General features: G+C 40.9%; 1 protein-coding gene across 1 annotated transcript in view; it reads right to left on the bottom strand.

The window, feature by feature from the left end:
• Window positions 1-2,589: 2,589 nt before the first annotated feature.
• Window positions 2,590-12,785, bottom strand: part of PCSK5 (proprotein convertase subtilisin/kexin type 5) — a 264,705-nt gene continuing 254,509 nt past the window's right edge. The window contains exons 32-37 of the mRNA XM_033084735.2: window positions 12,304-12,531; window positions 8,380-8,557; window positions 7,227-7,444; window positions 5,141-5,256; window positions 3,670-3,856; window positions 2,590-3,103 (exon numbers count right to left, since the gene is read on the bottom strand). Of these exons, the coding sequence (XP_032940626.1) occupies window positions 2,703-3,103; window positions 3,670-3,856; window positions 5,141-5,256; window positions 7,227-7,444; window positions 8,380-8,557; window positions 12,304-12,531 (1,328 nt within the window). The 3' untranslated portion in view covers window positions 2,590-2,702. The remainder of the gene's footprint in view (window positions 3,104-3,669; window positions 3,857-5,140; window positions 5,257-7,226; window positions 7,445-8,379; window positions 8,558-12,303; window positions 12,532-12,785) is intronic.

The following is a 12,785-nucleotide window of genomic DNA, read 5'->3' on the forward strand; positions in this document are numbered from 1 at the left end:
CTGAAGAGATGAGCTTTTAAGACTCACTAGTGTTAGGTTTACAAAAGTGCCATTTGTGATACTCTATGAAATGGAAGAACAAATAGGGAAAAAACCTTGCAACCGCGTCTTGTGCCACAGACTGTCCAGAGACGCCCAGTGCATGGGGACAGGCTTCTTGAAAATCCAGGAAACCCCAGAAATGCGCCAGCTCACAGAGGAGAGCTTGTTATTGTTCAGAAGACTATGTAAAATCATTCTTCTGCTGGGTCATGGCTTGCAGTCTGATCGTAATATGGAATATGTATCCTCCAAAAACACAAAGTAGAAAGATGAAAGAGAAATTTTTAAAACAGAAAACTGCACTTCCTAGTGTGGTATTTAGAGAAGTTTTGGTATCTGTTACTCTTGAGGAAAGTTAGAAAGATTTGTGTTTTCCAGGGGACTGGAACTTTATAAATGTTTGTGACAGTGGCAGTCAGCACTGGGAAATGGTGATGATGGGTAAAAAGGACTAGAAAAGATTAAAAAAATAATTGGGTGCCTTGATTTCAGGAAAAAGTGTAAGGAACATAGATTAATAGAGGGCATAAAGTAATTCAGAAAAGCAGAACTTCCTTTGTGTGCTGTTGTGTTTTCTGTAATTTTTTTTATTGCCTTCCTTGGTTTTACCAGTTTTCCATTAAGTTTCTTTAGAAATATGACTAGAATTATTTCCTTGTGCTTTTATTTTCTTGGTCTCCTTGTAGACTCTTCACAGGGATTTCTAGTTGTAAACACTCTAAATGGAACCTGCATCCCTTTGTGTCTCCTTGAGTACTATTTTCAGACTTAGCACTTTCAAAAATATTGAATGTGATTTTCTTTTACAGGAGATGTTGATGCTCTTCTGGGCATTTGTTATAGGTGTTGATTTTTGACTAGATGGATTGGGATTAAAGCCCTCTTCAGGAGTCTGGCAAGTCTCTGACCAAAGATGCTTTTTCCCCTGCTTTGTCAGATGGGCCCCATTGCCACAAGGAAACCAGGGTGTGGCAAAAGGGCTGAGTAACCAAAGTCCTGACTATGGCACCATGGTCCAAATCATTTGTTGCCCCTGCCAGGTTCATCTGGCCATTTCATAATAATATAATTTCATAACCTGTGAGCCCATAAAGAAAGTGCACATTATTACATCTATCATTCTGGTTTCACATTGTTCAGGCATAGCTAAGAATAAGCCTTTGAAATGGGAGGAAGTGTGTCAAAGCACATCCTCACAGTTGTGTTATGAGCCATTAGCAACAAGAATAAATTATTTATTATTAATTTAAACAAGTTTAGAAAACCAGGATAGCAGTATCATCTTTCAAACTGATTTTTCACACTTCTTTTTCTCTGCTGTTTTTTTAGATTTTAAAGAAAAAGGTAACATGCATCTTTCTGAAGTACCTTGCTGTCAAATGTTGCTTTACAGCTTTTGATAAACAAAGGCACTTGTTTCAGATTTTGTGAAGTTGCATTACCTGTAATTCATCTTTCTTACTGGTGCAATGACTAGAAGGTTAAAATTAAAATTGGAAGCAATAAACGTCTCCATAAAGCATCTTTAATCTTACAGTCTTTAGGCATGTGTAACACTGAAAATTCCACTGAGGCATTGAGCTATCAAAAGCTGGTATTTTTACATGATTCCTTGTAAACACTAAATCTATATATATAACCTTATTGTTTTTAGAGCAGATCCTTACTGGAAACCTAGAGAAACTCTGAGATTTAATGAAATGTAATCAATAACAACATCTACAAGATAGTTAAAAGAATTTATTCTTCACAACAAATGGCCATACCTTTCTTTAGAATTATAAATTTTTATTTCTATAATAGTATTAAAAATTAGCAGAAAAGTGCAAATATCCCCTTTACTATTGTCTGAGCATCCTGAACCATTTACAATATAAACACCACCTGCTCGTGGTGCAGGATGAGTGTGTGTGTGCCATGCTTATAGACAATATTGCCTTTTGTTGTAAACTGAGAAATTGTAAAATGCAAGATTATTTGACAAACATTGCAGTAAAGATTAATCAGAGGCTGATATATAAAATATTTTTTTTCTATTTAATACAAACTGTGAATAAAATATAGTTATGAGAAGCAATCACAATCCTAAGTCTTAAAATGTCATGTCATAGATACACAAATTCACAGGAAAGTATGCTGTAAAGATTATAAAGTGGAACGTGTTTGCTTCAGGGAATACCAGGTGATTAAGAAGAAAATCTAAGAAAGTTCCTCCAGGTTGCCTATTCTGTTAAGAATTGCTGAGTAACTAATCACAAATTAATGAACTGCTGGCACCCTCTCCCGGTGGCATTCAACAAGTAGATACACCTGTCTTGCTTTTCACATTTCTAGTGTGATTGGCAGGGTTCTCCAAAAAGATTTGAAGAAAAGTTTATGTTAGTTACACAAATACATATCGGGAAAGGATTATTCTCCAGACAAATGCATAGAAACTGTGTCTCTTAACCAGATTATATCTGGAGTGCTCTTAAAAGCCTAGAAAAAGTTCAGTTAGAAAAATTGTTTCTAGAAATTATTCTTCTTTCACAATAACTAAGAGCAAAATATTTGGATGTCAGGATGCTATCAAGTAACTAAACATATTACCTAAATAGCTATAATTTCATAGGAAAAACAGTAGAGTGGGAGTAATTTACTATTAGTTAATTCATAAAAAGTTATCTAAAGGAGTAACTTTCATCATCATATTCTAGCTCATCTTCCTCGTCATCATCCAAAAGTCCATATTTAAATTTGTGATAAATTGTGCCATCCTTGCCCATGTATACAATGTCATCTTCATCATCATCATCATAATCTCTATCTCTGTATTCAATCACTTGATCCTCGTGATGACTGGGATTCTTGTGGTAGCTGCTCACAGAGGAAGGAAAGTTTTTGGAGTGATTTGCCAGCTTCTCATACCGTCCTTTATTGACAGGCTGGGTTTTGGTTTGTGCCTTTCTCCAGATGAATACAATGGCTCCAATGACAAGCAGAAGCAAAATGCAAGTGATAACAAAGAAAGTAGTTTTGCTTTTTTGCCCAGGGGGTAGAGTTGTCTGTAATACACAGTCATCTGTAACAACAAGTAAAAACAAAAGAACAACAAAAAAAAGGATGAAATGAACTTGTAATTGTGTGTTTGTGTGTGTATCTTAAAAGTCTGGTGCAGTGTGTCCGGTGCAGTAATAGCAGTCAACAAAATACCTAGCTTTTCTGGTACCACAATGGTGTTTTTGCTGTTCTTGTGCAGTAAGCATGTCAGTAAGGTTGTTGGGAAATCTATTCCTTATTATAGATTTGAAATAATGAGAAAGAAGCAGAAAAACTAGCAGAGGCATGGATGCAATCATTCAGATGTCTGTTCATTGAAGTAAGCTAATTCATAAACCAGTCAATTTATGAAATGCTAGGCATTTAACATATTAAGTGTAACATCCAAGTGCAAGAAGTTGCCGTCTCCAGCACCAGACATAATGGTTGTTATTTGAGTAAAACCTTCCCTATTTTTGATGAAGCAATAGAAACACACTGTTTAGCAATAGCACATTTTTGCTCTAGTCCAGTTTTCAGGCAGCATAATGTCAGCATAATCAACCATAAAATGCTTAGTACTATTCCTGCTCTTCAGCATGGTCCTACCTTGTGTTGCGTTGCAGTCACAGCACTCTGGGGTTTCTGCTGGATCAGTGTTGCTGCAGCAGGGCAGGCAGCGGCTTTCCTCCAGGAAGAGCTGCATGCTGACTGGACACACTGTGCAGTTGAGAGGACCAGGTCCCTTGCACTCAGTGCATGAGCTGTCACATCTCTCACACTTGAGTTGGTTCTCCTTCAAACACAGAACACAAGTATGCATCTCTAATTTTTAATGGTTTGGACCTGTCCTGCCAGTTCTGTCTTGTCATTCACCATTGTGGTTGTCGCCTCTGGGCATCATGGGTGTCAATGTGCAAATTCAAAATTTCCTATTTTCTGATTTCTCAGTGGTCTGTTTGTAGGATGTAAAGTGTTGCAAGAGCTTAGAGATCTCACCTAGCTAGGGAGGATGTTAAAATTTACTCATGCTTTTAAGCTTTTTGGGCCAGAAAAGTAACAAGAAGCAATATGAAATATTCTGGGGAAAATCTGATAGTACAAATTTTCTCTATACCCAGGGAAGAAGCAGAAGTAAGGAATAAAGGTGGTTGGAAATTTTTTAGCAAAACAGATTTCTTTTAGATTGTGTTTTTTTTCCCTACAAAAACAGCTTACATTCAAATATTCTTCCTAAAGTCCAGGCTTCTGGGAACCTCTGAACAGAGACTACTAGAGGGCACTGTGGTCACACCTGCTTTACAGAATGCTCTGAAATAATTTATTTCAGTGTTTTCAATGTTCACAGTTCCTGTCCATGGGACACGTTCACTGTGAAGATCTGGAAACTCCAATAAACTTTCACCAAACTTGCAGTTAGGATTGCAAGTCTGTTTATCCTGGATGGAAGAACCTGTGCAAGACTGCAGGATCATAGCTGTTCATAATTTCTTAGAGTCAAAGCTTTTGCAAAGACCTGCAGATATGTGTGGTCCCCAACCTCAAAAAAGGCCGCTTTCTCAGATTCAATGCTATGAAGTAGTACTATCAAGATATTCCAGGACAGAGACTCCAGGCATGCTTTGCTGCTATATTCTTGTATAAACATCTTTAGAAGGCAACTTGTGTGGAAATCTAGAAGGTGGAGTGCCCAGACTTATGGCACAAACCTAATTGTAGTCCTGCTCAAGTAAATATACAGCTCTGTTAACTTCAGCCTGTAACCTTCTACTAGAGCTTTCTGCCAGCAAAGCTGTCAATCAAAAATGGAGAAGGATTTCTTAAGGAAAAGGCATCAGAAGTTCAAGAGGAAATCTCAGTTATACTGGGAGAAAAAAAAACACTGTATCATTAATATAACTGGTTTGTTATTGCAATTTTGATATCTTTGTTGACTATAAGGTAACCCTAGAAAGAGAAACAATGCTTCCACTGCCAAAAGAGGAAAAAAGTAGGCATATTTAAAAATAGGCACCATTAAAAACTCAGAGAAGAGTGATGTGTTTTTTGTATTTTGTATAAAAAGCCTTCAGTTAGGTACCTTTTCTCCTGGTGTCTCCTGGACTTTGTATTCACCTACAAAACAGTCCGCGCTGCACATTCCATTTAATAAACTGTAACTCCATACACAAGATGTACAGCTGAATGCTTCCTTCCCTAGACAGGCAAACAAAATGACAATATTACAAAACGAAATGTCAGGTAACTTCCTTTAAAAATTATACTGACCACTGCTGTGAAGCAAAAGGATGTTTGTCAGTGGCAACTATCATTACTGAGGAGTTTCACATTAAGAGGTTGATATTAGAAAAAGCTTAGTGCCTAGTCCTGGGGCTTTATGTGCAAAAAGAATTTATTTCTTATGAGTTTTGATATTCATGAAAAGATAATTTCAGAAATCAGTTGTACAGAGAACTTCTGACATATTCAGGAAAATAAATGAGGTCAGAGCATTGAATTAAAATTGTAGAGAACCAATAGCTGTCCTTCACAAAATCCATACTTATTTACCCTGTTAACTAACTATTTTTAAATAATACTGAATTAAGAGATGTTTATGTTTGAATAGAAAAAGAAATTATTTAGTTGCATAAGAAAAAAACATTATTCACTAGGTACAGCCAGACAATCATATGCACCTTGTTTGTCAAAGACTAGATCTAAAGACAGATACTGGATGCAGTATTTTTGTGAAACTAAGGTGGTTGGTTTGTATTAAGTGTCAAGATACAACCATCCATTTCCCTCAACCTGGACATTTTCTGCCATTGTCTGAAAGGAAGAAAATGAAAATGAGAGGAACTGGCATAAGCAGAAGTCTGCTGAAGTTTGTAACTTTCTACAATATAGGGAACTTTCTGTGTTAGTGTGCAATGCATGATTTTCCCTACTGCTCTGGACAAAGAATCACCGTGCTCTTTGCTGATATATCAGTAATGCAGATGCATTTCAGACCATCTTGTGTTTTATAATTCTTTGTAATGATGATAAAAATTCTGTCCTGTAGTATATATGCCAAATAAGGTGAAAAACAGAAGAGGTGATCTTTAAATTAAAATGCACATCTCTTTTTGTTGCAAACCCAAACAAAAATATTTCTGCTACTATTTATAATGTTGTTATAAAAATACGTTGTAAAGATTCTTTAATGTGGCTTCATTCTAAGTGTAATTTCTGCATGTATTGTTATGTTTCAATTAGCCATCTGCACTCTCCAGTATATCCACTATCCAAAACAGTCTGTGTTACAATATTATATGGTCTTCTAAACTGCAGCACAGAACCGATTTACTGTAATCTCATGTTGTTCAGATAAAAAAGGACACCAAATAGGTCCAAGCGGATTAATGCTTTTTGTTTCAGAAGTGATTTAATTAGGAAAATTGAGAAACCAAATACAGTGTCTCACAGAGCAAAACAGACAGTCTCTGAAAGTTAACATTGACAAATACATAACTATATTAAAAGCAACAGATATCACTGTGCTTTTGATTTCTATTCACCTTTCTATCTAAAAATATGCTTTATGGGTTTTTACTCTCCCCATTGTAAGCTGTAAAGATGTGTAGTTGGAATAAAGTTCCTAGGCAGACAGTAGGAGAGCTCAAAGAGCAAGGTATTTTTTAGTCATTCTTAACATTCATGTGAAAAATGAGGTCCATCTCTGTAAGCAAGTGAGCCCACTTTTTTATGATGAGCATTTTTGTGAGAGGCCTGGCTGATGGAAAATTCATTACTGTTGTCCATTTTTTTCCACTCGCTGGCTTGGCAACATGTGACTTCATCCTAGCCCTCTCTCTTAAGTTGCTATCTTTCTGTTTGTGCTCTGTGCTGGAAGCAGTTCTGGAGAAAGCTTGACAGGAATTAATACACTTGCTTTCACCTCAGATATCAATGCAGTAGAAATAAATCAACGGACCAGTGAGTGCAACAAGTCACCAAGAGCCTGGAAAAGCTCAGCAGCCCCTGGGAGATGTCTGCATCACCCACTGTGGCTAAAGTCATGGATAGATTGGTAGCACTGTATGCGGTTAGTATCTTCATGAAGTGTTCCCAGATCTTGCAACTAATATTCCAAGTGTTCTGATGACTCCTTTTTTTGCTCAAAGCAGAACATAAGCTTTTACCTTCACAAGTTAAACAGGAAGAGTGGCATCTCTCACAGATGTTGTTGTCCTTGTTTTCATAGTAGTACTGAGGACAAGAGCTAACACATTCGTTCGTGGAGTGCAACAGGTAGAAATACATATTACAGGAACGACAATCTGTGGGTCGAGGCCCCATACACTCCTTACAACTCTTGTGGCATCTCTCACATGATCCAGTGGAATTTTGTGCAAAATACCTGAAATAGATCAGATAGGCATAGCTTTGCATAAAGAACAGCAGTGACAAGAAAACTGACATTTGTTCAATCCTTAGCTTTTTACAGTGATTACATCAATAACACTAAAATAAACACAGATATTTGTAATCATAGTAAAAATAGAATTAATTTCATTCCCTTTGGTCATTGGTGTTCATTGACAAAGCATAACTCTGTATAGTGTTTACAGCAAAAATTTCTAAAATCTAAGTTGAATTGAGATATAAAGTATTGAAGTAGGGAGGGTTTGTATGATTTTCCTGAGATACAATCATTAGAGTTTTCCAGTTTAATGGGATGGACAGCCAGTGTGATCCATTGAACTCTAGTTTTAAACTAAATGGACTTGAAAGAGAAATTATAGGTTCACTTTCTAAATTTGAATTTCCAAAAAAACCACTGGATTCACATTTGGAACTTAAATGGATTAATTATAAAGTTTCTCTCTAGAATTATGAGTGCTCAGTTCAAAGCTGTTTTAATGGTTGCTTTTGTTATCACCAGCTATAAGCATTAACTCAATGCAAAAAAGAGTAGAACCTTATCCAAACTTCACGTTATGTGGACGCCACAGTGGTGGTTGGAGACTCTTCCACCTGTGCTCAGGCTGACTGACATGTATCTTAGTACTGCTTGTTCTAGTTCACACTGCTCTGTATAGAGATGGCCAAGAGCATCTTCTGAGTGTAAGCATGTACACACCACATCTAAGCAGTTCCCATCTGGGCACCAATTTCTACTATGAAGGGAGGTTTTCCACCACTAGTGTACTGTGAAAAAATGAGAAAATTTCTCCTGAAAACAAAACTCTATTCTACTCAGTTCTATTTCACACTGATGTGGAATGCTGCAGTGATCTAATTTCTCAAAGCTCTCTCTGTGATGCAGCTCTTAGCAAAAGGTCTTGGTCTTACCCTGCTGGACATTGGCTTACACATCCTTTTCCTTGTCTGTACCAACCCAGTTTGCAGGAAAGGCACTGCGAGCTGTGTTTTCTAGTGCAAGTGTCACAGGTGCTGTGGCATGCAGAACATTGCCTCTCCATGCTGTCAGCATAATATCCATCTGGACATGTTTCAACACAGGTTCTGTCTGCAGAGACAACAGTGCAAAGTAACATCATATTCAGAATTTGCTACTATAAAACATCTCAGGCAGCTGTACTGGACCAAACTGTCTGTCAGGAGGAGGTGCTGACAGATAACGTATCAGAGCAAGAAAACCCAGTGTTTGGATACAGTAATTATTTTTTGATTCTTACCAATTCATTAGTCCTAATTTCTGTGGTTTTATGCATATTAGCAAGCTCTTCAGGACAGGCAAGCTTTTATCTTTGTAAAAAATAAAATAGTATAATAATGAACAGCAGATGTGATTTTTCTTAGAATAATCAAAAAGTAGTAAGGCAAGTTTTTATCTGCATTGCTGTTTTGCCTAGTTTTCATCTAAGCATCAATCTAATTTTATTCTGTGTAGATGATGAATCTGATGGTAAATTTGAGATTTAATGACATTCGTTAACTGGTCTTTACCCTTGTTTGCGGCTTCTACTTTATGTTACGGAATTAAATGTCTTTAATGCTGCAAAGCCAAATAAAGTGGCTGCGAAGCCACTTTTTTCAGTCAAATTTCAGTCCTTATAGTAGGAATCTTGAATGACAAGTTAGTAGCATTGTAATTACCTGCAAGTGTGTTAAGCTAATAAAGAAGTAAATTACAAATTGCTTGTGCTTATTACATATTTGTCTTGATAATTTTGCTGCTTTGGTTGCAATTGGGCAAAGGAAGATACTTTCAGGTTCAGGTTTTTTGCATTTTTATCTCAGTTCCAGTACGTTTCTCTGCATTTGTCCATCAATTTTACCAGTTGTAATGGTGCAAAACAGCTGAGTTTGTTGATTAAAAAAAGGTACAGTAGTTTCACGAATACAAGCCGCACGGATTATAAGCCGCACTTCTGGTGCCTCGACAATGTTGCTGTCTTTGTCAATAGATAAGCCGCACCCCGAATATTAGCCGCACTTTCGTTCGTCGCGAGAATCCGTGCGCAGCTTTCACAAATTGGCCAATTAGTAACAGGATCGCGGCATAGCGGGGTTTACTGGCTCGGGGCGGGGCCAGGCAGGCTCGGCCCGCTCATGGTTGCCGACGGGGCCGGGTGGCCTAGCTCAGCGCCACGGCTCGGCGGGGCTGGCCGGGTGGTGCTGCTGCTGCCGCCGGGCTCGCTGGCCCCCCTCTCCCGTCAGCACCGCCCCACTGCCGCGTTCACTCGCCCAGCCGGCAGGGCTGCCGCCACCGCCGCCGGGCTCGCCGGCCACCCCGCACCGCGTTCGCTCGCCCAGCCGGCAGGGCTGCCGCCGCCGCCAGGCTCGCTGGCCCCCCTCTCCCATCAGCACCGCCCCGCTGCCGCGTTCGCTTGCCCAGCCGGCAGGGCTGCCCCCACCGCCGCCGGGCTCGCCGGCCACCCCGCGCCGTGTTTGCTAGCCCTGCCGGCAGGGCTGCCGCCGCCGCCGGGCTCGCCGGCCACCCCACACCGCGTTCGCTCGCCCGGCCGGCAGGGCTGCCGCTGCCGCCGGGCTCGCTGGCCCCCCTCTCCCGTCAGCACCGCCCCACTGCCGCGTTCACTCGCCTGGCCGGCAGGGCTGCAGCTGCCACCGGGCTCGCCGGCCGCCCCGCGCCGCGTTTGCTAGCCCTGCCGGCAGGGCTGCCGCCGCCAGGCTCGCCAGCCACCCCCTCCCGTCTGCACCGCCGCCGCGTTTCCTTGCCCTGGCCGGCACTGCAGGCCCCCGCACCGCCGGGCTCCCCCATGCTGCTGGCCCCGATTCTGCTGGGCTTTCCCCACTGCCAGGCAGCCCCACCCGTTGGCCTTCCTGCTTCTGCCATGCTCCCCTGCACTGCTAGCCCCAGTTCTCCCGGGCTCCCCCGCCCTGCTGGCCCGGGCTCTGCCGCCCCCCTGCCCCGCCCTGCTGGCTCAGGCTCAGCCGCCCACCCCCACACTGCAGGCCCCGCCTCTGCCAGGCTTTCCCACCTCTGCCGGGGCCGGCCGGGCTCCAGCTTGGCTTGGGGCTGCCGCAGGCTCTCACTTCCGTGTTGGCAGCTTTTAGAATTTTGTTAACGTATTAGCCGCCCCGGAATATTGGCCGCACTTCCGGGTTTCCACCAAACTTTTGGTCAAATTGGTGCGGCTTGTATTCGTGAAATTACTGTAAGTTTGATGCAAGGCCTCAGAAATATAGGAATGTAAAATCTGCATTAGAATAAGACTCAAAAGGTTAGGTTCACTTTTAATTTACACTGTTTTCTAGATCTTCCCTGCAAGAAGGATTACTTAGTAATTTTTTTTCCCAATGATTTTTAAAAACTTTTGTTTGATTTTAGAAGAATATGCAGAGAAGAAATGTTTTGGTGTGGGGATTTTATAATTTTTTCCTATTTGTTTCTGATACTGTATAGTCTCAAACCTACTCTTTGCCTCCAAAGTCAGGAAAGTAATTTTACACCTTAGCCACCCAGCAGATGCTGACTTAGTGATCCCTTTTAAGAGATGTTTAAGTATTCCTTTGCTCATCAGATTGCTGCAAGGATTAAACAAACCAACATGAAAATGTTTGCTTTTATGGATACGTTCACAGCAACAACAACAAACCTAATAATAGCCCTCTTATACAGTCCTTGTAGGAAACAATAGTAAAAGTAATTTCATGATTATAAGCCACACCTGATTATAAGCCGCATGTCCGGGTGTCAGCAACTATCTTGGGTTACAATACAGAGTGTGATAAAAGCTATCTATTCTATCACCATCTGTTGAGGGTGGGGGGAGTGATCCTTATCTCAACGGCAGATATTCTGCTAACGGGCCATCCATTGAAACCAGGTGGGGCGTTCTTTAACTTTTCACAACCCATCCTTCCTCCAGCGAGTCATTTTCTGCTAATGACCCATTGAGTCCCACTGTGGGACTGATAAAATTACTGCATCCCATTGGAAGTTGCCCCAGCCAGGGGGAAGAGCCCAACATTTCTTACCAAGATTAAAACAGAGGTTTTGGGACACTAAGGTAACCCCTTTCTCCACTGGACTCCAGAAAAAAAAACGGATTTCTCCACATCACCACTGGAGCTCCAGAGGGAAACTGCACTTTCTGCAGGAGCACTGCTTCAACCGAATCACATCTGTCACTGCAGGAAGATGCAGCCACCATTTAATGGGACTGCTACCAACACCCTGCCTGGCGGGATGTCAGGTTGTACTCTGACTTTGTCAGGGTTCGGAGTTTGTTTCTTTGTGGTACTGTATTTCTATTTTAATTTCCCTAGTAAAGAACTGTTATTCCTAATTCCCATATCTTTGCCTGAGACCCCCTTGATTACAAGATTATAACAATTTGGAGGAAGGGGGTTTACATTCTCCATTTCAAAGAGGAGGTCCTGCCTTTCTCAGCAGACACCTGTCCTCCAAACTAAAAGAGCAGCTTTTCGTTCTTTGTCCATATATAAGCTGCACTTGATTATAAGCCGGACTTCCGGGTTCGGACCAAAATTTAGTCAAAATGGTGCAACTTATAATCATGAAATTGCTGTACATACCAATTCAATGAAACATACAAATTTTTTGCTATTTAGAAATCCTGCATTAGGCCCGGTGAGTGGCAAGCCCTGCCTCACATAGAGTTCCCACATAGCCCTGCTGAAAAAATTACCTCTGCTCAATTAAACTGTCATGTTCTCATATTATTTGGATTAGTTGATGCAGCCCAAATGCTTTGCAAATGTGATGAAAACTTGTCCTTACTTTCAGTGTACAATGAAATCTAGAGGCAGGAGAGAGACACTTACTGAGAAGATATCGGTTATTTACACAGCTAAGACACTGATGTTCCGTGGGTCCTGAGCACTGGAAGCACTTCTTGTGGCAAGATTTGCAGGTCTGAGTTTCCTCAGTGTAGTACTCAGTGGGAGGGCAGTACCCAGTCAACGTGCAGTGCCCATTATGGTCCAATATCCATCCATTTCTGCAAGTTAGGCAGGCAGTGGAAGAACAAGTCTGGCATGTCCTGTTGCATGCTGAAAAGGACAAACAGTAGGAATTACACCATTTCTGGATTTGTCTCAGAGTGTTTTTACAGCTCTAATTTTTGAAGGAACAGCTGTAATCTCAGGATGAAAGCCTGATGGAAGTAATTTTCAATCTTATGCAAATAATTCCTTAGGTTTTCTTTTGCATTAACACTGCCTTTGCAGCAGTGAATACAGTCTCCAGCAATTCTCAGCAATTCTGCAGGCATTCTCAGCATTTTACCACAGTGGATGTCTATAAT

Source organism: Catharus ustulatus, chromosome Z, assembly GCF_009819885.2.
Source record: "Catharus ustulatus isolate bCatUst1 chromosome Z, bCatUst1.pri.v2, whole genome shotgun sequence".
NCBI classification, from domain to species: domain Eukaryota; kingdom Metazoa; phylum Chordata; class Aves; order Passeriformes; family Turdidae; genus Catharus; species Catharus ustulatus.